Genomic DNA, 23,521 nt, shown 5'->3' on the forward strand with positions numbered 1-23,521 from the left:
TGGCCATGGGGCCGCGGGCGCTGCCCGCGCTGCTCTGCGCCCTGGCCGTCCTCGGCTGCCCGCGCCCGCCGCCCGCCGCCGCGGCCCGCGTCGGTGAGTCGCTGCCCCCCGCCCCGCGCGGGAGAGCTGCCGGGGGGGGGGGGGGCGGGAGGGGCCGGGGGCGGAGGGAGAGGGAGAGGCGCCCCCGTCGCCGGCGGGGGTCTCTTGGGGAGCGGCGGCCGGGCGGCCCGGCTCGGCTCGGCTCGGCGGGCGGCGAGCGAGGAGCCCGGCCGCCCGGCCAGCTGCGGGCGGCGGCGGCGCCGCTCGCCTTGTCGGCGCGGCCGGAGCCGTGCGCCCTGGCAGAGGGGCAGGAGCGAAATGCGCGTTAGCGCGCAGCATCGCCGGGGCTGCGCGTAGGCAGGTCAAGGGTCTCCCGCTTCGAAGGTTTAATTGGAGCTTCGGGTGGGGTTTGTCTTCGGCGTTGTGAAACGCCGCTCTGGGCTTGTTCTCATAGCAGCCGCAAGAGAACAGGCTAAACCAGAAGGTTATCCTGGGTAAAGCAACGTCAGACGGATACTTGTTGAGAGCTGTTTTCCCGAGTGAAGGAAATGTCATAGATCAGAACTGCGTAGATCTGAGAAAGATGCCCTGCCACGGGTGAGGTTAGCGATGGTGAAGAATGGTTTACTGTTCTGCCGTGGCTAAGGAGGCGGCCGGGCAACAGCAAGTTGGGGTGGAAGGAAGCGACCAGGCTGGCGGGACGTGCTGGTGGGCTTCCTTAGAAAACTGGCGTTGCCTTTCATTAACAACTTCAGAAGGTGGAATGCCAGCCGAATTGGTAGGTGGCGCAAATTTGGAAGATCTGCCGACACAAAATAGTTCAGCATATCCACCACGAGTAGATGACCTTCATGCTTATTCAACTAGAAACAGCACCAATAGCAACATCAGTGCTGTAGCTGGTGAGACCGTGGATCCGCCTAGCTCAGAGCTTGTCTGACAATGCAGACAGATGCTGAGGGAAGGAAGGAAGGAAGGAATGTAAGAGAAGACATGCGTGCATGTAACCTCCCAGTTTCAGGTACAACAGTACAAAGGGCCAGATTTATGTATTTAGAGTTCAGCAACATTTTTTTCTGTAAAATTCAGTTTAACGTTTCTTTCAGTCACACAGTGATCGTAGTGCTGCTGTACAAATAACTTAGCCCCCGTGAGATGCCTGCTGGGAAGTCTCAGCTCAAGCTCTACATACAGAAAAGGGCTGGTTAGAGGAACAGCTAAGGGGAAATTTCAGAGCCTGTCATACTGTGACTACTAAAATGAAGGCTGAAGGGGGACAGAGCTGGTGCTTGTAATTACGCTGGGAGGGAAGTACCAGAGAGGACAAATAATTTTGGCTAATCGACTTTTAGGCACAAGGACAAGTGGGAATGAAGAGATCACAGTCATGTTCATATTGGAATTCTAAGTAAGCTATCCTTATTTAAAAAAAAAAGGGGTGTGTGTGTAAAAGACAAATTATACGTGTTAATGCTAGAAAAAAAAGATTGTACTGTTGGGTGCTATTGTTCCAGTTTATGGAAACATTCAGACTTGTTTTCCTGCCTTTGCAATTACAGTATTCATTAAAGAGCACTCTGAATTACAGTATTTATTTGCTGCTTCCATAGGAAATAATGATTGAAATAGTTACTGTATTACATCACTAGGAAAATAAAAATTCAAAACAAGTTACTTCATGCACAGTAGAACTAATAAAGCCTGGCCATCTGAACATGTCTTCTGCTCTCCTTGTGCTCGCTCCTACTGTAATAATAGCATTTCCCCACTGCCCCGGATAGCCTTCCCTGTTTCCACCACAATGTACTTAATTCCCATCACCCATGCACTGCTGTATCCCCAGGTCTGCTCTGCCCTTGCACCTGAGGCTTCTCCTTTGCTTTTCCCTTGGTCCTTCAATATCCACAGTTACTATGTTATTGGCCTGTGCTGGTCCTGTGGGCAGGTGAAAAAGCAATAGCTTGGCAGTGGGTTGGTGCTAGGTGCTTGCAGATTAGCCGACCAGGTGCCGCCGAGGTGGCTGGCTGAGGTCTGAACCTGCCCAGACTTTCCTGCATTGGTACACTGATAGCTGGACAGAGAGATGTTGTCGTTGCTTGAAGACAGCACCCGTGGGGAAAGAGATTGAGAAAGGAAAGCAAAAAGCAGCAGCCATCTGGTTGCAAGAAAACAATACTTCAGGAAAATGTGTGCAAATTGTTACTACATCACTCGTGTAATACAGTAATGAGTTCTGTATAAGCAGAGATGTGGGCTGAAGAAGATTTTTAAAAGACAGCAAGGTGTTTGTTTTTAGAAAAGAAAATAATTGTCATCTGTCCTACAAGATTGTGTCTTACCTTGTTTATAAACATGTCTGGCAGGCACTTCACATTCTGCCTGTGAGTACCTAATTTATGGGCCACTAAGTAATTTAGATTCTAGACGCTTATCACTGCAGATTATACAAAGAGGAGATAAGAGAAACCGACGTTTTGTTATAAGCCAGCGGTGTGGGTGCAGCTGTCATCAGTAATGCCCAGAAATCAGTATTAATTGTTGTCCAGCAGCATATTTAATTGGCTTGAGTAGGAGCCTATTCTTTTGTTTTCCACCTCACAAAGATACCCCTTGGGACACAAACACTGCTGGTTTGTAACGTGTTATCCAGATTTATGGGTCTACAGAAATACTTAGAAATCTTCTAGAGCTCCAGAGTGCTTTTTAAGATTGGTTGAAGCTGTTAATATTTTTTGGTCTCTACTTCTCCTGTCACAGAACAGTATGGGCAGTAGTCCTTTGCATATGAAAGTAGACATAAATTTTAAAATAGCTCTGTGTAAAAAAAAAAAAAGCAGTATCTTTCAGGTTAAGCAGAATATGCATATGCTGATTGTGAGACCAGCAGTATGTAGTACTTGATGGAAAACAGCACAGTGTAGATTGTTAAAATCGCACAACCCCGAACTTACTGAGCTTCCTACATAATTTCTCTATGTCCTTGTTGGAGAATCAGTGCAAAGACCACAGGCAGCAAAAGAACACTTCAGGCAATTTGAGTATCATGCTGATTCAATGTAATTTTTGCCCTTCCAAGTCCTTATTGGAAGCAAAGAAAATATTGTATGCGTATTGTATGTATATATGCGGTGTTCTGACTGTACAACACAAGGATAAAACCTCAGTGCTTTATCCCACTCTTCCTTTGTTCTTAGTTTCTTAGTCCTGTTCTTTCATACCTATTTACAATTTACAAATACTTTGATACAGCTGTCAACTCTGTCATTTCAGCAATGAGAATACTATTAGTCATAAAAATAGTAATCCGCCAGGTTTGACCTCTTCCAAAAGGATCAGATGACAGCCTAGCAAAAATAGGATGACTGAACATTTATGAATATCATACAAGCTTTACTTCTGTTTTCCTAACAGATTATTTGTATTGGTAAAAATTACTAAAGCTGTAGTGAAATATGTTTTAGACAAATGATATCTACAGCTTTCAAACAGCTAGAAAGGAACATCTGTCAGATTTTGGTATAGCTGTAGCTGTGTAAGACTAGTTTTAAAATCTTTTCTGTAGAGCTACTGTATTGGCTATCTTGTCCTGTCCCATCTTATAGTTAATGCCTGTTTCCCATTACTGACCTTTATGCTTATTGTCAAGATTCATTAGAACTTTCGAAATAGTGTAACATCATTTCATCCGCTTCCTTTCTGTGTATAAATCTCTGATCATTGGCTTTTTCAAATAAACACTGACACAAAAGGAATCCAGAACCTCAGGGTAGTAACCATCTTCCCTTCTGTTTCAGAAAGCATGAAGTGCACTATTGTTTTTTCCAATAACACACAGATGCTGTGTCATACAAACATATAAGCAGCTTTGCAAAGGAAAAGAACTGATATGTAGCTATCAATCTTTTAAATTAAAATTAAATTGAATTTGATCAAGAAAGTTTAAATTCCCACTCTCTATATTATCAAGTGGCAAAGAAATAGCAAGTTTGAAGTCTCATTGCATTTTTCCATAGAGCTGGCTTTCAGGTAGTACCTCATGTCATCTAAGTTCAAGGTGGAGACATGGACTGAGCACAGGGCACAGCATGGAGGTGTCATTAACAGCATCAAGGTTGAGTTCAACTCAGCTTGGAAAGTCTTTGCTTAAACAAAGAACACATAGTTTTCACCAAGTTAAAGAATTATGCCAGACAATTTTAACTAAACTAAAATAATTTATGAGATGTTTTTTGTCCTGAATTATTGTAATAGGATTCTACTTTTAGAAAAGTTTGATAATGGAGTAATTCAGACTCCAAATCCTTTCCTCTAAGAAAGTTGTATATAAGTTAGCTCCAAGAATTCAGGATATAATTAAAATTATTACCAATGTTCAGGTAACTATAAGCAGTAGCTAAGACAGAGGTCAGTAGTTGATAAAAGGTAATTGGCCCAATCATTGGGTTTTTTTCTTTTAGCATACTTTCATACTGTTCTAAATTAGGAGTCACTGATGAGAAATGGGTCAGGTTACCAGCAAGGGCTTCCGCGCTAAGTGACTTAACCTCAGTCATTAAGGGTCAGTGGCTCTGGCTGGTTTGCTCACTAGTCCTCAAAAAGTGCACTGCAGCAGTGCTAGCTGAGGTGAGGCAGCTCAGGCAAAGCCCTTCAAAGTTTGAGGATACTGGGATGAGAGAGGTGCTTGCTGGAAGCACCTCAGTTAACATGTCATGGAAAGGTCATCTTGGCAATACAGTTCCTGACTGCAGACACAGGTTTACCCTCCTTCTCATCAAGTCCATTTATATCTGTGTTCCCCAAAAGCATGCCTTCCTCACATGAAACTGTGTCACCTCTTCATTTGGTTCTCCACACTGTTCTTCAGTGGTTGCGAAAGCAAAAAGGACATGTAGACCTTGCATCATTGTCTTCTGTTTCAGAAGTCTTCTGGTTTAGAAATGTCAGTGGAAGCAATATGTATTCAGAGCATTCAAAGTCTTGAATTCATAAAACTTGTATGTACTGGAGATACCAGAGGTACTGTTCAAGATTTTTCATCACTCTTACTGATGTCTTTACCATGGAGACAAGCCTCTGGGCATGGGAAATAAGTGTTTTTTTTCATTCAAGTATAACTACAATCTTCCTAGAAGAGATGAATACTGATGGAGTCAGTTGTGACAGATTTCTATTGCAATGATAATTAAGTACCAGAAATCGTCCGTTTGATGTTAGCCACAGGCTGAAGTTAGAGGTGTTGAATATAACTTGTGCTGCACCTGAACTGCTGAACTAAGAGCTGACTCCTCGAGCCATCCAACTGCTTGGACTATACTTTTAAAGTGAGGTTAAAGATTAAGGATCTAAAGTTTTGCCTTTTGTTACTGTTCTCTTTTAGGCGGCAGAATAGACCCTTGTATAGATTGGTTTAGTGCCCTTCTGTACAAACACTGAATCTCACATACTTCTGTGTATCTGTGTTTCAGTAAAAGTACTAAATTGTTCCTAACTGCAGTCTACAACAAGCTCCCAGGCTGAAATTCTCATCCAGCATCTTTTTTTCTGGCCTGCAGAGGTGGCAATCTAGGCACTTTGCATACGAAAACCATTATCTTAAACACTTCCCCTCTTCTGTCCCGTCTGCCCCTAGAATGCTGCTGTGACACAGCATGATACATACAGCACAGCAGCTTTAAAAAATCCCCAAATATCCCTACCACTCCTCAAGTCTCCCCACATTCAAGTCTGATTTTCAAGAAAATTCAAGCTGGGCCGGGGCCTTCTCACACAGCCAGTGCACAAAGGGAGGTAACTGCCTGCTTAAAGCTGCAGCCACTCCTCTCTTTGCCATCTGCCTGCTTCAGATGCTTTTGTTCATATCAGCATAAAAAAAAATCGTTTGAATTACTGTAGAACAAGTAATTGCTTCTAATGAGTAGCATCTTAGACGGCTGGATCATGCCTGTATACTTTCAGCTCAGTGATTCAGGCTAGCACACCTTCACTTTTATTTCAGTTGTCTAGGTTTCAACAAAAGATCAGTTGCACAGCTAAGCAGATGAATGGTTACTTAAATAGTAGTAACTTTCTCACTTCTGTCTGCCCGTAATATGTTTTAATTATCCTACACCTAACTAGATTGAGGCAAAGCTGAAAACAACAGTCTTCCAAAATAGGTCTCCATACAAACAACTTTTCTGCAGTAATGTCTAAAGTAGCTCTTTTGATTGTTTGGAATTTTGTTTGTTGGGTTTTTTTTACATAAATAAACGCATACCACACATTCAACACTTTGTAATGCTAAATTTCTAACTTGTTACAGCTATATTCAAAAAGCAGAGATACCCTGTCCTGACACTTCTCAGTCACAGCCACCGAACCATGCTGCAGAAGACCCTGCCGCAGAGGAAACACTAGTGGCGGGTTTCAGCAGTGCCCCGAGGGCATGCATGCTGTCCTCGGTGATGTACGCTGTGTTGTAGGATAAGTAGAACTGGAGAAGTGTTTCAGTGCCATCTGTGGCTATCTGTCTGATACAAGCCAAAGGTTGATCCACATCCACCTTGAAAACTGCATGCAGACTTATGCTGTCTGTCTTGATGGGGGCCATCAGGTTGAGGAAGATGTCTCCAGAGCACACAGAAATATTTCAGTAACTTGATGTTTTAATTGCACTTGTAACTTTTTGTTATTTTGGTGACGAGTGCTTCTAATGGGAATTTTGTGTATGAATGCTAGTATTTATCCCAGCACCTCATTTCTTATAAACCGTATGACGGGTCTGGCAAAGGCAGTTCAAGGGTGGCAAATTTACTGCTGTATTTGTGTTAAAGTAGCCTGAAGAGAACATAGATGAGATTGGGTTCTTAAGCACAGAGAGAGTCTCTACCATAAAAAGTTTCCAAGCTACGAGACAAGAGACAAAGGAGGACATCTTATCCAAACTTGTAACAGGAACTAAAATAAAAACGGCTGGACTAACTAACATCTTCAGGCAGTCTGTACTTTGAATCAGGTATTATCATTATTTTGTGTTGCTAATATGATCTTAGCTTTCCTTTTTGAAAGGTGTTTTTATTTTCTCATAGCATGTAAATATTGCTTATTAATCTTAATACTATATTATTTTTCAGCCTCCCCACATAACAGCAGTAAACCACAGATCAGAAGTTTTGTACTCTCTTTTATAAGTCACCAGGATGACCCTATACCTTTTGAAGGTGATACTGAAAATGACTTGGAAGTTGGATCCGGAGCCACCAATCAGACTGGATCGTTCCTGCGTGAACAACGAACAGTGTCAGTGCAGACAGCAAGATACCTCACGAGTCTGTGGCTGACACGTTTTGTTCCTTCAGTTTACACCTTAGTGCTTGTGCTGAGTCTCCCTCTGAACATTACAGCGATTCTCGTGTTTCTGAAAAAAATGAAAATTGAAAAGCCAGCTGTAGTGTACATGCTGAATTTGGCACTTGCAGATGTCCTGTTTGTAAGTGTGCTTCCTTTTAAGATTGCTTATCACTTTTCTGGAAACAACTGGGTTTTTGGACCTCAAATGTGCCGTTTCATCACTGCTGCCTTCTACTGTAACATGTACTGTTCAATAATGCTTATGACGAGCATAAGCTTCGATCGCTTCTTAGCGGTGGTGTATCCCATGCAGTCTCTTGGGTGGCGTACATTAACACGTGCCTCGCTGATTTGTTTCATCATATGGCTTGTAGCAATAATTGGTGTTATACCTTTTCTCATCAGAGAGCAAACAATGGAAATACCCAAGTTAAATATAACTACTTGTCACGATGTGCTAAGAGAATCTGAACTTCACGGCTATTACCTCCACTTCTTCTCCATCTTCTCTTCTGTGTTTTTTGTAGTGCCATTTATAATTTCTACTGTCTGTTACGTGTGTATCATTCGATGTCTTAGTTCTTCTACCATTGTTGCAAAACAAAATAAGAAGACACGTGCCTTGCTCTTGTGTGTGGCTGTTTTTTCTGTTTTTGTTATTTGCTTTGGACCAACAAATGTCCTTCTATTAATTCATTATATCCATTTTTCTTATGATAACAGCTTAGAGTATCTCTACTTTGCCTATCTACTCTGTGTTTGTATCAGCAGCATTAGCTGTTGCATTGACCCTTTTATTTACTACTATGCTTCTTCTCAGTATCAGAGACAATTTTTCAGTCTCTTCAACTGTAAAAAGGCTTTAGATCTTAACAGTAGTAACAGTAGTGGCCAGTCAATGTCTACTACAAGTAGAAGGGCTACATGCTCTACTAATGTGAACAACAGTGTCTACAGGAAATTACTAGCAATGCATTGAGATAACGTGTCTTACACATGCTTAATTCTTAGACCATTTCAGACAAAAAAACCCCTGTATTATATCCAAGAAATGCAAAACCTTAAACCAACTTGTTGTACAGTACATAGTTCTATGGATTCATTATAGTAATGCACGATTCAAATAACTGTATATGTATATGTACAGTATATGTAGATAGGTTAATGTAGAGGGGAAAACTAATTTCTTAATAATAGTTGTTGAGTGTTTTTCAAATAAACTCCTTTTTTTCAGACAAATCCTTTGCATTGTTAGTTCAGTTTATTGCAGGGGTTCTACGAAATTCCATTTTAAGATTTTGAACTGCATCAGGTTGATTAAATTCTTACTTATGGAACCATTCCATCTATCCAGTACTTCCTAAGGAAAGTGAAAATATCTTTCCAGGCTTTTTTTTTTTTTCCTAATTGGCATTATTTCTGGAATTGTGTGTAAACTTCATTTTCTCAGCATTATTTTGCATCTTGGACACTGAAACTTTATTTTACATTTTTATATATTCCACTTCAAAACAGAGTGTATGGTTTTGGGAATGTAAGCAACTGAAATACAGCTATTGATTGGTGCAATGTGTCAGCAGCTAGAACTAGCTTTTCCTTTGGTGTTTCTACCATTAGTGTACACTAGGCATCTTGGTTAAGAATGCAGTATTTTTCATGATTGATTTCACAAAAAATTGTGAAATTTTATTTCACAATAAATCAATGTTGAATGGCTCTCCAGCAAATATACTGAAAAAGCCGTATTCATCATCTTGTTACGGAGTTTGCAAATGTGTGCTTTTGTGTATGTGATTAATCATCATGCACGTGTTTAGGACTTGGAAATATCCTTTATCTCTGCCAAGTCTGGATGGTTTTTATGTTTTACATTGTGTTCACATCTACTAAAATTGCTGTGGTAAAAAGCCCAATAGCCAACTTCATTCTGTGTAGCATTCTTTTACTACAAGGGATGCTAAAGCTGAATAACAGGAACTCAGTTTTAGAAACAATCGTGTAGGTAATAGGACTGTACACAAAAATGGAAATTAGGGATTTAGTTAATGTAGGATTTGCCATAGGAATCTGCCAAGAAGTACAGCAATGGATAAAAGATGTCTTCAGTCCAGCACAAAGGATGAGAAAGCTCATGTTTTTGCAGTACAGTGTGACAGTGAGAAACTTCTTTCTAACCATGATCTCTTGTCAATTTGTGTCTGTTCCTTGATGGACCTAAGTATAATTAAGTATTGTATTACCACGGTCTCTCTATATTTTTGTACTCAAGTATTTGCTGATTTCTAAGTACATGAGCACTAAAAATACATGTATATGGAGTTAGAAAGGCTAAACCCCCACAAATGTTTAAGAGACATACTCAGTTACATTCTCATTTTCTTTAATATCATATTAGGGGTAGTTTTGGTATTCAGCAAAACCCAAATGCATCTTAAGACTTACGAACAACATCCACTTCTTGCTGGCAGAAGAAATTACCTCTGTGCTTTATGTAGTTACAGGCTGGGGGACTGCTCTTTGGATCTATTACATGGTTGGAATTTGTTTCAATGTCACAATGTTTTGTTTCATGAAAGTGGGGGGGGTTTAGGTATCCAAAAGGGACTGTCTAGTCTGCTTTGCAAGGGGCAGTTTTACATGCTAGGGTGGAAGGAAATGTACGTGGAAAACAGCACGGCAATCATAGTGATTATTTATGTCGTCTTGCTCTGTGCTTGTGTGGTTTCACTTGTAACCTCTGTGTGCTCAAGAACATTTGCAAATGAGCAACTTCTTCCTACCTTATAGGGTGAAAAAATGAGAGGGGTGAATGCAGATGTTTATCCTCATGGCTAAGAGCATCAACAAAGATCCTGAATAAGAATGACTAAAAAAGATTTTATGCATGTTTGTAAACCAGTATCCCAGCTCTGTCACGCACACTGCTGAAGTTGGGTTTGCTGATGATCCGGCTTGCACGCAAGTGAAAAAAAAAGAGAAAAAAAAAAAAAGAGGAAAGGCAATTACACCACAGAACCTTTAAATAAAAAGGACTGACAAACCTAAGTAGACTTCCTGACTTCTTGGTAATGAGCTAAAATGCTGAAGTTGCCTTTGGAAAGTATCTTTAGGTTGCCTAAGCATGTTTGAAAACACAACACTTGACAGGCTTGAGGAGGGGGCCCATGCAAACTTCACGAAGTTCAACAAAAAGACAAGTACAAGGTCCTGCACCTGGATCAGGGCAACCCCTGGTATCAACACCAGCTGGGGGGATGAAGGGATTGAGAGCAGCCCTGCAGAGAAGGACTTGGGGGTACTGATGGATGAAAAGCTGGACATATGGCAGCAATGTGTGCTTACAGCCCAGAAAGCCAACCAGATCCCGGGCTGCATCAAAAGAAGCATGGCCCGCAGGTTGAGGGACTTGATTCTGCCCCTCTACTCCACTCTGGTGAGACCCCACCTGGAGTACACCAGCGTGTGTCCATCTCTGGGGTCCTCAGCACAGGAAAGACATAGACCTGTTGGAGCAGGTCCAGAGCCAGACCACAAAAGTGATCAGAGGGATGGAACACCTCTCCTGTGAGGACAGGCTGAGAGAGTTGGGGTTGTTCAGCCTGAAGAAGAGAAGGCTCCAGGGAGACCTTATAATGACTTTTCAATACTTAAAGGGGGTTTATGAGAAGGACGGAGACTTTTTACCAGGGCCTGCAGTGACAGGACAAGGAGTAATGATTTTGATCAGAAAGAGGGTAAGTTTAGGTCAGATATAAGGAAGAATTTTTTTACGATGAGGGTAGTGAGACACTGGAGCAGGTTGCCCAGGGAGGTTGTGGATGCCCCATCCCTGGAAGTGTTCATGGTCAGGTTGGATGGGGCTTTGAGCAACCTGATCTAGTTGAAGATGTCCCTTCATTGCAGGGGGTTGGACTAGATGACCTTCAAAGGTCCCTTCCCACCCAAACCGTTCAATGATACATGCATACGCATGCTATTTATATTGATGCTCTGTAAGTGCTTCTAGCAAGCTTCTTGCTAGCCTGCTAAATACAGAGAGGTGATTAACGAAATTACCACACAGCATAAAACATACAGCAAATGTCACCTTTTCATAGCAAATGAAGCATTAAGTTATTCCTCCTTTTAAGCTCCCACACCTAGTGTCATACCTCTGCTTTCTGTTTATATTTTGTTGAGGCTTCAGCTCAATTGGATTGCAAAAAGAAGCAAACTGGTATGTGACTGGAGGAGTCTCATACCAAGGCAGTGGCAGCTCAGCTCTTTCTGAATTTGGCATTTCTGTGCAACTGGTTAGTTGGAACATGCTACAGTTATGAGTCTCTGTTTTGCTGCTGTATTTGATGGCAAGAAGAAGGGCAGGACCGGCTCAAGCAGCAGCAGTTTATGGAGCCAACCTCAGGCACAAACAGCATCTGCAAAATAGGTTATAACTACTGAGCACAGCCACACAGCAAAGCACAACGTGGTAAGCTTTTGAGGAAACTGAACTACAAGAGTACTGCAGTTTAGACTGAATGCTTAAGCTAACAGGAAAACCTAACCATCTCTTCATGCTTGATGCACCCTTGCGCTGCTAGCTGGGAAAGAAAATGAACCATTTGTTTCAAGGGGAAAGGGAAGCAGTAAAAATCTGACCAAAAGAATTGAAGCCCATTAATGTTACTTGCTGTTTCACCCGTACCATCTCCTCCTCATTTTGGGTTTTTTTTTTTTCATAATGTCAGGGTTAAGCTGCATCATTTGCTGTATGAAGCAAGCTAACAAACAACATTTGGAGATGAGAAGGTGTCAGGCACTAAACATACATGAGAAAGCTTGCTAATATTCCAGATATGCCAGCTTCATGTTGAGGCAATACTGGCAAGGGCAAGATTTGTAATCAGCATGGTTTCTGTTGGCAAAATACCTCACATAGCAGCTGTGATTGGTATAACTTATTTCACAGGGGAAGCTTTGCATAATTTAGCATGGCAAGGATTTTGCAGGGATTGGTGCGTTCGCACTGGAAGCATTTCATCAGTTAATGCCAAGCATGCATCTGCCTTACAGCCTGCTCCCTGCAGCCTGACTGCAGACAAAGTATGGTCTGCTGGCTGTCAGCTCTGTTTCCCTATTTAGTTGAATCCTAGCCAGAAATGTGAGCATGGTTCACAATGTTTTGCATCAGGCAAACTGGATCAGGCCACTGGATCTCTCCCTACTTGAGACAGGATCCAGAAATGCAAAGACTGTAGAAGCTGGCTAGTCAATCACCAGCTATGGCTTTGCACCGGAGCTCTCCAAGAGCTGGGGGAGGAAAGAGAAGGGCCTGGTGTGCCGGGTGCAATATTTAAGTCAATTCCTGGGTAAGGCCTTTTTATTGATCATTTTCATCTTTTTTGATCTGATTACAGTTTGATCTTGCAAGATGCTGAGCAAATAAAAAAATTAATGAGACCTCTCACGTATTTAAAATGAATGAAACCTCTCACATTTAAAATTAATAACCCACATAAGTGCTTTTTCATGGCATTTTGTATTTTGCAAGTGCTATAGAAATGGTATAGTGATAGCTAATACAGCTGGAGAAGCTGAACAAATAACATGCTATAATCCAAGTCAACACTAGAGAGCATTAAAATAACTAGGTATGGCTGTTGTTAATTTGGCTTGTTGGGGGGGAAACCATAAGGAACCAGATCTGAACATCACACTGAACTGTGAAATACTGATTAGCCCTCTAAAAAAACATGTGGATTTGGAAAGGTGAAAAAGTATTGAAAATGTGTTGGAAAAGTGGATGACAGTATTTTAAAAAGAACCTGTAAAAAGGTTCAGCAAAGTTATGGGGAATAATTTCTCTTACCTTTGTGCCTTATACCAGCCTTATAATAGTGGTGCCTGTAGCACCACAAACAAGCTTCTCTCCTAGAAAAAACAAGGCCTGACATTTAAAGCATGGCACTAAGCTCAAATACATAGCAAACAGCAACATAACTCCATCAAGGTCAGAGTTGATGAAGACAACCTACAGTGACAATCTGGTTTGGTGTTCCCTCACCAAAATAAAAATTAATGAAATTGAGCAAATCCATCTTCATTCTGTAGTAAGACTGGGAAAATCACTCTCCTTGCCTTTGTTTGATCAGGTTTGGGGTTTGTGTTAGGAATTTGGGGTCTTCGGGATATTTTTGTGCTGCACTATTACATACTACAGACAGTAATCCTTGGGAAGTTCTCATGTGTGGTTTTTTTCATCCTCGTGTATGGGGCAGCATTTGCCCAGGCAGCGGTGAAGGCAGTGCCACAGGGCCTGGGTACAGGGCTCTCCCAGCTCATCCTCCTTCTCACGCTGGCTTGCCATGTTGCTCCCTTCGACTGAGCTAGAGATGGCAGGCAGGACACTGCTGCTTCCTTCAGAAGCCTGAACACAGAAAAGGAAAATAACTGAACAGATGTTCAGAGCCAGATTATAAATATTTTATCACTGTTGGCTCCTTATAGTGGTCTCTTATTTTATTTTTTTTTTCAGATATATGTTTAAATAATTCAGATTTTTGGCTTATAAACAGGAAAGAGCAATCACCATCAGCAATACAGGAAGCAGGATAGGATCCTAAGACCAAACCTTTTAAATCTTTGTTTCAGCCAGACACTGAAGTCCATCCACTCAGTTTATGTTCCAGCAGGTGTGGAGCCTCCCTTCGACCCTGTGTACCTGCTAGAAGGGGGTACGGTGGTACAGAAGCCAGTGGTACCCCTGATGGGAGGTTATGCTGCTGAACACATGCTGTAAGAGTCTGCTTCCTTTCCCACAGAACGACACTTAATTAGAAACAGGCGTCCAGCTCTGGAGGGTGCGTTTCGTCACTGGCACTTCCTACTATAATGTCCTGTTTACTGAAACATCCCTAAATGCTGAGTGTTTCTTGTCCAAGACAATATCCCACGCAGTCCTCCTCACAGCAAGGTGCCTTGGGGATCTACTTTCAAATCACACGGGTTTTACTGTCAACTAGTTAGTCTTTACTCATTACAACTTAACCCACTGATTTAAATGTTTCTTTTCTGATACAGTCACTCTTGTGATTTTCCTCTTCTCTTTTCTTTTTTACAATGAACAATTTTTACTGTCTATTCCAATCTTCCATTGCTCATCAATATTATTGCAAAGCCAAATAGAAGATGTGTTCTTGCCTGCAGCAGACTTGTGTAAAGTGGTACCACTCACATCTGACATGTTTTCCAGGAACCATGAAATGCAAGAAATTTGTTAAGTTCAAAAATCAGGTCACCTAGCATAACTGGAATAATTGCATAGGATGTATGTGGATAAAGCTTTACAGATGCCTAAAGCACATAGTACTGAGAACTCAGTCCTGGATGGGGAAGAACAGACAAAGGGAGGGAGAAAATGTTGTTACCCAAACTCTTACGTTGTTTTATCAGCCTGTTCAAGTGCTAATAAATCTCCCACCTTCAGAATAATTCCAAGAATATTTTTCTTGCATGCTTTTCCTATAGGTCACGTAAGAAATAAACCTGTATATCAGTGCCACTTGTAGAATTTCTTTCAATTTATTTTTACACTTTTTTTAGTCTCCACCTTTGCTGACTCTAAGAGGTACATGCAATTCTACCCAGCAAAGAATATAATACATCTAGTTAGTTATCACAGCTTTAATGTCCAAGAAAATTAAGAACATGCTGCTGAAGATTCTGCTTTCTATTACTTAAACTCAAGCTAGGGGTGACCAAGAAAATATTACTCCTACCACTGAAAATTACATTTACAGAGGCTCTGAAATTCAGCTTAGATCTCTTACTTTGCTTTGACATTTTATTCCTATTTTTATTTGCATATTATCTTCAGTAAAAATTTTTGAAAGGAGGGACTTACTGCACTTCCCTCACTAGTTGAAACATATTTGTAAATTTGCTGTGAACTACATGGACATTTTTCATTAAATGGTTAAATAAAAATATTTCTAAGCTTTTTATATCTCTGCATCAAAGATACTGAGTTTTATTAATGAAAATTCTTTCAAAATTACATTTAAAATGTTAAGGCTGTTTAAGAGACAGGCTTGTCTAAAGGAATATTATTTTTCATTAGCCCAATGGATACATTGTGGTGGGAGAAAAAAGACAATTTTGGGGGTACTTTAAACCGTTCTGGGTAGTTTGTCAGGTTTGTATTTTCTTATCTTAGTTTCTAAACTAAGATCAGTAGCGCAGCAGACTCTATCCAACTACTGACATGTTCTGCTAAAGCAGTGAAAATATTTCCTAACTTGAAAATCAGTCATCAAGAGCTATTGCTATTTTGAGCAAAATATTTTATCTTTGCTTGATCAGAGTATCTCCTGTTTGTACTCTAATGAAACAAGATGGGGTTTTTCTTCTTTCCTCACCTCACCGCCTCCTTCAGGACTAGCATGTAAAACCAAACTGAGCAAAGAGCAGCATCAAGGAGAAGCCACTTCTCCGTTCGGTGCTATTTTTTGACTGGAGGTAAAACTGAGGTCTGTAGAAGCATTGCCTAGAGATGAGGGTTACAATTCCCTTATGAATATACAGGAAACTCAACAAAGGTACTAACAGTGTCTTCCATTTAACTTTTGCATGCTTAGCCAGGTGCTCAAGGGAGAGAGGTACCTGTAGTGGCTGTTCAGTGATACTGGAATTTAAATGGTATCTTAAATTTTCTTTAATTGTCATGATTTTCAAAACCGTTAAAGAAAGGCCAGGCTATTCTTGCAAAACTAGCGAGATGCTTCTCAGCAGAGCAGGCAGCCAATTTGCAGCTACGTTGAGAGCTTCGTGTACCCGGCCCAGCATCACCTCCCCAAGCTCACGCTGGGGACAAGCAGCCTTCAGGTCCCTGGGGACAGCTTGGGTGGCAGCGGGTGCCTCTGCAGCTGCGGTTCGGCTGTCCCAGCCCTTCAATCACCCACCTGCCCAACTCTCATGAGCACAGCCCCACACCCAAACTGAGGAGGAAGGGGAGGGGTAGGCAGGATGAAGGCAGCCTCCACCTTCCTCCATCCCCATGGCTGAAGCTCTCTGCTGCAGCCTGGGCTCTCGCATGCAGCAGCGTAAAAGCTCTGGGGTGCGCAGCAAGCAAGCCTGTGCCTCACGTTTTTCTGGGGCTCAGCGCAGCCTCTGGCCCCACGCACAGGGACAGCCATGCCTGAGGTGCTTGGGCCAGGCAGAGCCTGGGCTTCCTCTGGCGTATGCAGGGCAAGGATTTTTGCTGCCCCCATTAATAGGCAGGTGCCAGCCTTGCCTGTGCCAGAAACCAGGCACAGCTCCAGTGTTTTACAAGACTTCGTTAAGATTTAGCCGCCTCTGGTGAGAGGAAAGAGGACTTAGCTTAATGAGACAGCAAATGAGCTTCTCCTGCTTAAAATCGTGCAGGTTTGCCTATGTGAGTGACCTTGGATAGGCTAATTTAGGACTTCCCTTTTACTGAGGAATAACATCTCTTGGTTACAGTGCCAAAGAAAAAAGCCTACCTGCCTCCAGCTTTCCTTCAGCATCTCGACTTCCTCCCTGACAGTGTACAAACAGCCCAAGTTTACTCCTCTCCTAACAGGAACAACCTGCATCAGACCTTACAATGGGAGAGGAGGAGGAAGGAACTATGTGAGGAGGGTGGGACCATGGTGATAGGGGTGGCATCACCCTTGGGGTGGCTTCACCCTCTCTGCTGGCTTGGGACCTGCAGGCACGTGGGGTTACAGAGCAATCTTATCAAATGCTGCTGATGCCCAAAGTGCAGCCACTCTGGAGTGTATGCAAGATGGGGAGCCACCCTGACAGCCCCATGCCCACCTTCTATATGTGTATATATTAGTCACTTATCAGAGTTTTATTTTAATCCATTGCTGTAACTGTGACAGCAGCACTATCAAACAGGCATTTCCTGTATTCCTTTCTCAAATATAGAAACCACATGTTTTGTGAGCCACAACTAGAGTCGATCACTTTTCATAATGACGCTGATAGAGACATGCAGCCCCACAGACTAAAACCAGGGCTTCTCTAGCAACCCACGAGTTACATTCTGCAGCAATGAGACTGCACGCAACAAAAGGAAGAAATTTTAAGGATGATCTTCCAATATAGTTCACTGGGAACAAGTACCACATGGAATAACATCTGGAGATACTTTCATAAACAAAGTTGAAATATCATATGTGAGGGGCCTTGCAGGTGGTGGTAGCTACTTAAACTCATCAAACAAATGCTTTGGGACAAAAGTAGGGACAAATAGCATTGCTGTCCTTAGTGTAAGAATTTGCTTAGAGTTTTTTACTCTTGCTTGTTGTATTGGACAAGAACCTACTATAATTCCAACATGTTTTGACTGGAGCATAGTAAGGACAGCTTGATTTGCACTATGACCAGGGCACCTTGTTATCACAGCCCTGGTTTTATAACCGACTTTCAGCATATAGTACATTTGCTGCTTATTCTACAACCCTATTGAGTGCTGTAAGCAGTCCATCTGGAAAGGTACAAATGATGAAGTTGGATGTTTACTGTGGCAATTCTGTTCATTGCACTAAAAATTTTAATTGCAAAAAGATTGAAGGTATTACCTAAAGAACAGCTGGGCTCTCTTTCTCTACTCACAGCCCTGCTGTGTAGTCAGTGTTCAGAAAAGCTTTCTAGGCTTCATTGACGAGGTTTCTGTTGGAGTCACACCAATATCTTGGTTTTGGTATCATGGGCTTGTATGTAGGGTGTAGCAGCCAGTTCTATCAAGTATAACTGTTTCTTTAATTAAAGGCAAGTTGTTACACCCCGCAATTTCAGTGAGATCCAGCACAAGACAGACCAGCATTGCCAAGTGTGTCAGAAATGCTCACTGTGTAATAGCTACTATAAATTCACTGCCAGGTAGAAAGCATGATTTCATAACTGTCCAAACACTAAGCTGTTTTGCAGATTACTTCCTTCCACATGTTATTCTTGCTGTGCTTCTTGCCACTGTATTATGACTCCACAAATAAGCAGGCCTGGGAAAAGTTGATCGTAGAGAAACATTCTCTACCAGTTCATAAAATAAATTTCTCTTTTGATCTAAACCGAGGATATGGTAATCATTAATAACCATGAGACTGCTATCCTTTCCCTGTTGCACTCAAGGGATTTCCCCTTCTTTTCCCCAGTCTTGGTTCTTTTCCCCAGTCTTGGGTAGGTCTGCAGAGCCTTTTACCTGCTGAAGGTGTGCTCTGCTTTTAACCATGTGCTAAAGGGCAACTCTTGCAGGTTTCTCAACTGATATCACAAATAGACTCTCCTCCTACTTAAATGCACAGATCCTGGGAGGCCTCTCCCCAAGTCTCTGCACACATCTTGAAGTCCCTCCATAGTCATGGTGAAAGGAAAAAAAGCAAGCGTGCCTCTGCTGATAGGAGACATTTAATTATTTAGCCCATTCCCACTGAAGTTTCTGGAAGCAACCAAGATGCCTCAACTAAAGAGGACACCGCTTAGGGCTCCTGTCCAAAAGAGAAGCCTCTCTTTGACACTCACCATACACTGGGTATGAGGACTCCTGTTCTCTCCTCTTTCACCATGTGCTCAGGAGGCACACAGGAGCACCATTTCATAAGAAACCCTCCTGCCTTCAAATGCCATAGGAGCAAGTCCACATTCACAATTCTGTCCTTATTTTATCATCTAGCCAAATATCAATGAACTCATCTAACAGTATTGTTACCCAGAAAAAAATAAGTGGCTTACTCAGACTATTGTGTAATGGCAGTTGCCCTAATGAGTCAGAAAATCTATCACTGACATGTATAGTAACACAACAAAGTTAATAGCCATGAAAACCTTTTCCTCTGATAAATGCTTAGTCACACCAGTTCTACCCAGTTGATTCCTGGTTCTAGAGCCCAGCTGTTTCAGAAATGTCCAATTGCTTACAAGACAATAAATGGATCCATAGCTAGATATGTGCTTTGAGCAGGGTCAGGAGTCACTCAGTCCTGCTATAGGTGAGAGATACATTCAGCTATTCCATTTCTGTAGTCTTTATGGCAATAAGTACAGAGGAGCAAAGTTAGGGGTCAGATGAGGCTTGCAAAGACTGTTCTGGGATCTCATGGCAATATGCCCATCTCAGCAATTACAGAGTGTAGAGGAACAGTAATGTTCATGTGCTAGAATCACTAAAAACAGGATAGAAGGAAGGCTTTTCAGGAAAGCATTTGTCTATTGGCTTGCCACAAGGCAGGATCGGCTGTCCCTACATCAGTCCTCACTGATGCTTGTATAACCTATTTCCAGAAACCTTCAGTGATGGAGACTCCACAACCTCCCTCAGCATCTGATGCTGGCCTGTTTATTTGGTTTCTTCTTCTTCCCTGCCCCGCCCCCCAATCCCCAATTATCTTTTATGTATTTGAAAATTTCTACTGCTCTCTTTGTTCTGTCCATCTTTCCTGAAACACGGTGCTGGCACCACACTCCAGCTGAGGCTTTGCTGATGCTGAATATATTGATGTGGTTCATTTTCCACTTTGTGCTCTTCTGCTCTTCTTGCTACACCTAGTCTGGTGTTTGTCTTTTTTTTTTTTTTTTTTTTTTTTTTTTTTTTTGCAACAGCATTACATAGCTGACTGATAACCAGCTTTTGGTCCTCTTCATTCTATTCTGGAGATGATGCTAATTGGGGCTTGGAAGCTCAGTGGAGGGAGAACTGGTTCAGTATAGACAGTACTTTTGATAAGCAGCTCTGCAGCCTAACTAAGTTTCTGATGTACAGGCATCAGCGTGGGAAATATGGCTGTAGCAAGACCCAGACCCAAATTAACCATCAGGTCCACAGATTTTCTTAATTCATCTGCCTTAAAAGAAAGCCAATAGACAGTAGTTTGCAACAGCCTTTGTGTTTGATGTCAGTGATTGAACAGAGGAACCAAACCATGCTATGACACTTGTCTACCAGAAAAAAATAGTTATTTAATTTCTCTGTCTTGCCATTCTACTTGCTGTAACAACAGTGAATATTATCATTGGGACTAAGACATTTCTACCACTCTAACTGTATTGTAGCTTCTTCTTACAAGACAGCTACTTCCAGTGGCCACTACACTAATCAGACTGAACACATCACAGGCTTAAAAATACTGGTGGGAAAAAAAATGGTGGGAAAACTTGTAGTGTATCTTTAATTAAAATATCTTAATCTTTATGTTTGGATTTAACATTTCACAAGCATTAAATCAACTGCATTAAAAAAAAAAAAGCTGAAAGACAGAGATCTGTCCCTTTGAACTTCTGGGAGGAGAACAGACTCTTCAGGGCCTGGATGCATAAACTGGAGCTACTGTTCATGCTTTTCCTTTTTTTGTTCTCTAAGTATCATATTCAGGCTTATGTTTCCCAGCCAAATTCAAAAGTCTGTCTTTTTTTTTTTTTTAAAAAGAACAGTTCTAGTCATAACTAGTCACTCTAGTAAAGCACATGATGAAGTGAGATCCATTTAATCCCCCAAAATATTTTGTCACAATTTTTATCATGTCGTATATCAGAATTCAGTAATGCAATGTTTTCCTGAATTATCTGAAAGATAGCATTTTTAGTTTGTGAAGCACTTTGAGATAACTGTCTTCCAATTTAAACACAATAAAATACCCTTTTCAAGCGCTTTGAAAGCAATTAATTGTTACAATGTGTGCCACTTAGTCTGTAAGCCTCAGTTCCTTAGAGGCCAACCCCAGTAAAGGATCAGGTGTGACATTTTCAATGCTTAAAATTTAGAGTAAAAATTCCCATTAGCCAGGTTCTCAATCCCTATTTCAAACATAGTTATGATGAATTGGCAATATACGGACCACAGGAAATGCAGGTGATGGAAACTATCCATTAACATCTACTGGAACCTTACATTCGTTATGAAAAAAACTGAGATAATAAACCATTCTGCAGAATAATCATAGAATCATTGAGGTTGGAAAAGACCTTTAAGATCATCGAGTCCAACCATCAACCCAACACCACCATGCCCACTAAACCATGTCCTGAAGTGCCACATCTATGTGTTTTTTGAATACCTCCAGGGATGGTGACTCCACTACTTGCCTGGGCAGCTTGTTCCAGTGCTTGACAACCCTTTCAGTGAAAAAAGTTTTCCTAATATCCAACCTAAACCTCCCCTGGTGCAACTTGAAGCCGTTTCCTCTCATCCTACTGCTTGTTACTCAGGAGAAGAGACCAGCACCCACCTTGCTTCTGCCTCCTTTCAGGCAGTTGTAGAGAGCAATAAGGTCTCCCCTCAGCCTCCTTTTCTCCAGGCTAAACAACCCCAGCTCCCTCAGCCCCTCCTCATAAGACTTGTGCTCCAGGCCCCTCACCAGCTTTGTTGCCCTTCTCTGGACACACTCCAGAAATTCAGTGTCTTTCCTGTCGTGAGGGGCCCAAAACTGGACACAGTACTTGAGGTGTGGCCTCACCAGTGCCCAGTACAGGGGGACGAGCACTTCCCTGCTCCTGCTGGCCACACTATTTCTGATACAGGCCAGGATGCTGTTGACCTTGGCCACCTGGGCACACTGCTGGCTCATATTCAGCCGGCTGTCAACCAGCAACCCCAGGTCCTTTTCTACCAGGCAGCTTTCCAGACACTCTTCCCTAAGCCTGTACCATTGCGTGGGGTTGTTGTGACACAAGTGCAGGACCCAGCACTTGGCCTTGTTGAACCTCATACAATTGGCTTTGGCCCATCAATCCAGTCTGTCCAGATCCCCCTGTAGAGCCTTTTTACCTTTAAGCAGATGAACACTCCCTCCCAACTTGGTGTCATCTGCAAACTTACCGAGGGTGCACTTGATCCCCTCATCCAGATTGTTGATACCGATATTAAACAGAACTGACCCCAAAACTGAGCCCTGGGGAACACCACTTGTGACTGGCCACCAACTGGATTTAACTGCATTTACCACAGCTCTGGGCACAGCCATGGCCATCCAGCCAGTTTTTTCTGCAGTGAAGAGTATGCCCATCCAAGTCATGGGCAGGCTGGTTCTCCAGGAGAATGCTGTGGGAAATGGTGTCAAAGGCTTTGCTAAACTCCAGGTAAACACCATCCGCAGCCTTTCCCTCATCCACTAAGTGGGCCACCTGGTCATAGAAGGAGATCAGGTTAGCCAAGCAGGACCTGCCTTTGATAAACCTGTGCTGACTGGGCCTGATCACCTGGTTGTCCTGTACGTGCTGTGTGATGGCACTCAAGATGATCTGCTCCATAACCTTCCCCAGCACCTAGGTCAGACTGACAGGCCTCTAGTTCCCCAGATCCTCCTTCCAGCCCTTCTTATAGACAGGCATCACATTTATTAACCTCCAGTCAACTGGGACCTCCCTAGTTAGCGAGGACTGCCGATAAATGATGGCAAGTGGCTTGGTGAGCACTTCTGCCAGCTCCCTCAGTACCCTTGGTTGGATCTCACCTGGCCCCATAGACTTGTGTGTGTCTAAGTGGTGTAGCAGGTCGCTAACAATTTCCCCTGGGATTACGGGGGGTTCATTCTGCTCCCTGTCTTCCAGCTTCAGGGGGCACATGCTCCAAGTACAATTGGTCTTACTATTAAAGACTGAGGCAAAGAAAGCATTAAGTACCTCAGCCTTTTCCTCATCCTTTGTCACTATGTTTCGCCCCACATCCAATAAGGACAGAGATTCTCCTTAGCCCTCCTTTTGGTTTTAATGTATTAACAGAAATGGTTTTTATTGTCTTTTACTGCAGTAGACAAATTAAGTTCTAGTTGGGCTTTGGCCCTTCTAAATTTCTCCCTGCATAACCTCATGGTATCTTTGTAGTCCTCTTGAGCTGCCTGCCCCTTCTTCCAAAGTTCATATACTCTCTTTTTTTTCCCGAATTTCAACCAAAGCTCTCTGTTCAGCCAGGACAGTCTTCTTCCCCACCAGCTCATCTTTCAGCATATATTATTTAGTCATATTTGACTGCTAAAAATCATCAGAAGACAAAGATAGTGTGCTCAGGCACAGGATTCCTGGGTGAACTGAGAGACCTCAAGTCCTTTCTTTTAGCACGGTCCAGTGGGGAAGGGATCCTGTATCCTGTGGAAGTGAAGATACAACATAGTATCATCTGACTCATTTTACTGTAACAGGTATACTTACACATGGG

The 23,521-nt window shown here is 42.3% G+C and overlaps 1 protein-coding gene across 4 annotated transcripts; it reads left to right on the plus strand.

The window, feature by feature from the left end:
- F2R (coagulation factor II thrombin receptor) lies at positions 1 to 15,344 on the plus strand. Of its 4 annotated transcripts, none has more exons than XM_049795294.1 (3): positions 1 to 93; positions 7,152 to 7,507; positions 10,156 to 15,344. In XM_049795294.1, the coding sequence occupies exons 1-3, from the start codon at positions 6 to 8 to the stop codon at positions 10,201 to 10,203; spliced, it is 492 nt and encodes a 163-aa protein (XP_049651251.1). In that variant the 5' UTR covers positions 1 to 5; the 3' UTR covers positions 10,204 to 15,344. The 4 variants fall into 4 exon arrangements, 2 of the variants coding, with proteins under 2 accessions (XP_049651251.1, XP_049651250.1); XR_007505086.1 differs by lacking the exons at positions 1 to 93; positions 10,156 to 15,344 and adding exons at positions 272 to 1,447; positions 6,341 to 7,033 and having other exon boundaries at positions 7,152 to 7,287; XM_049795293.1 differs by having other exon boundaries at positions 7,152 to 15,343.
- The last annotated feature ends 8,177 nt before the right edge of the window (positions 15,345 to 23,521 follow it).

Source organism: Accipiter gentilis, chromosome Z (assembly GCF_929443795.1).
Source record: "Accipiter gentilis chromosome Z, bAccGen1.1, whole genome shotgun sequence".
In the NCBI taxonomy this organism is placed as follows: domain Eukaryota; kingdom Metazoa; phylum Chordata; class Aves; order Accipitriformes; family Accipitridae; genus Astur; species Astur gentilis.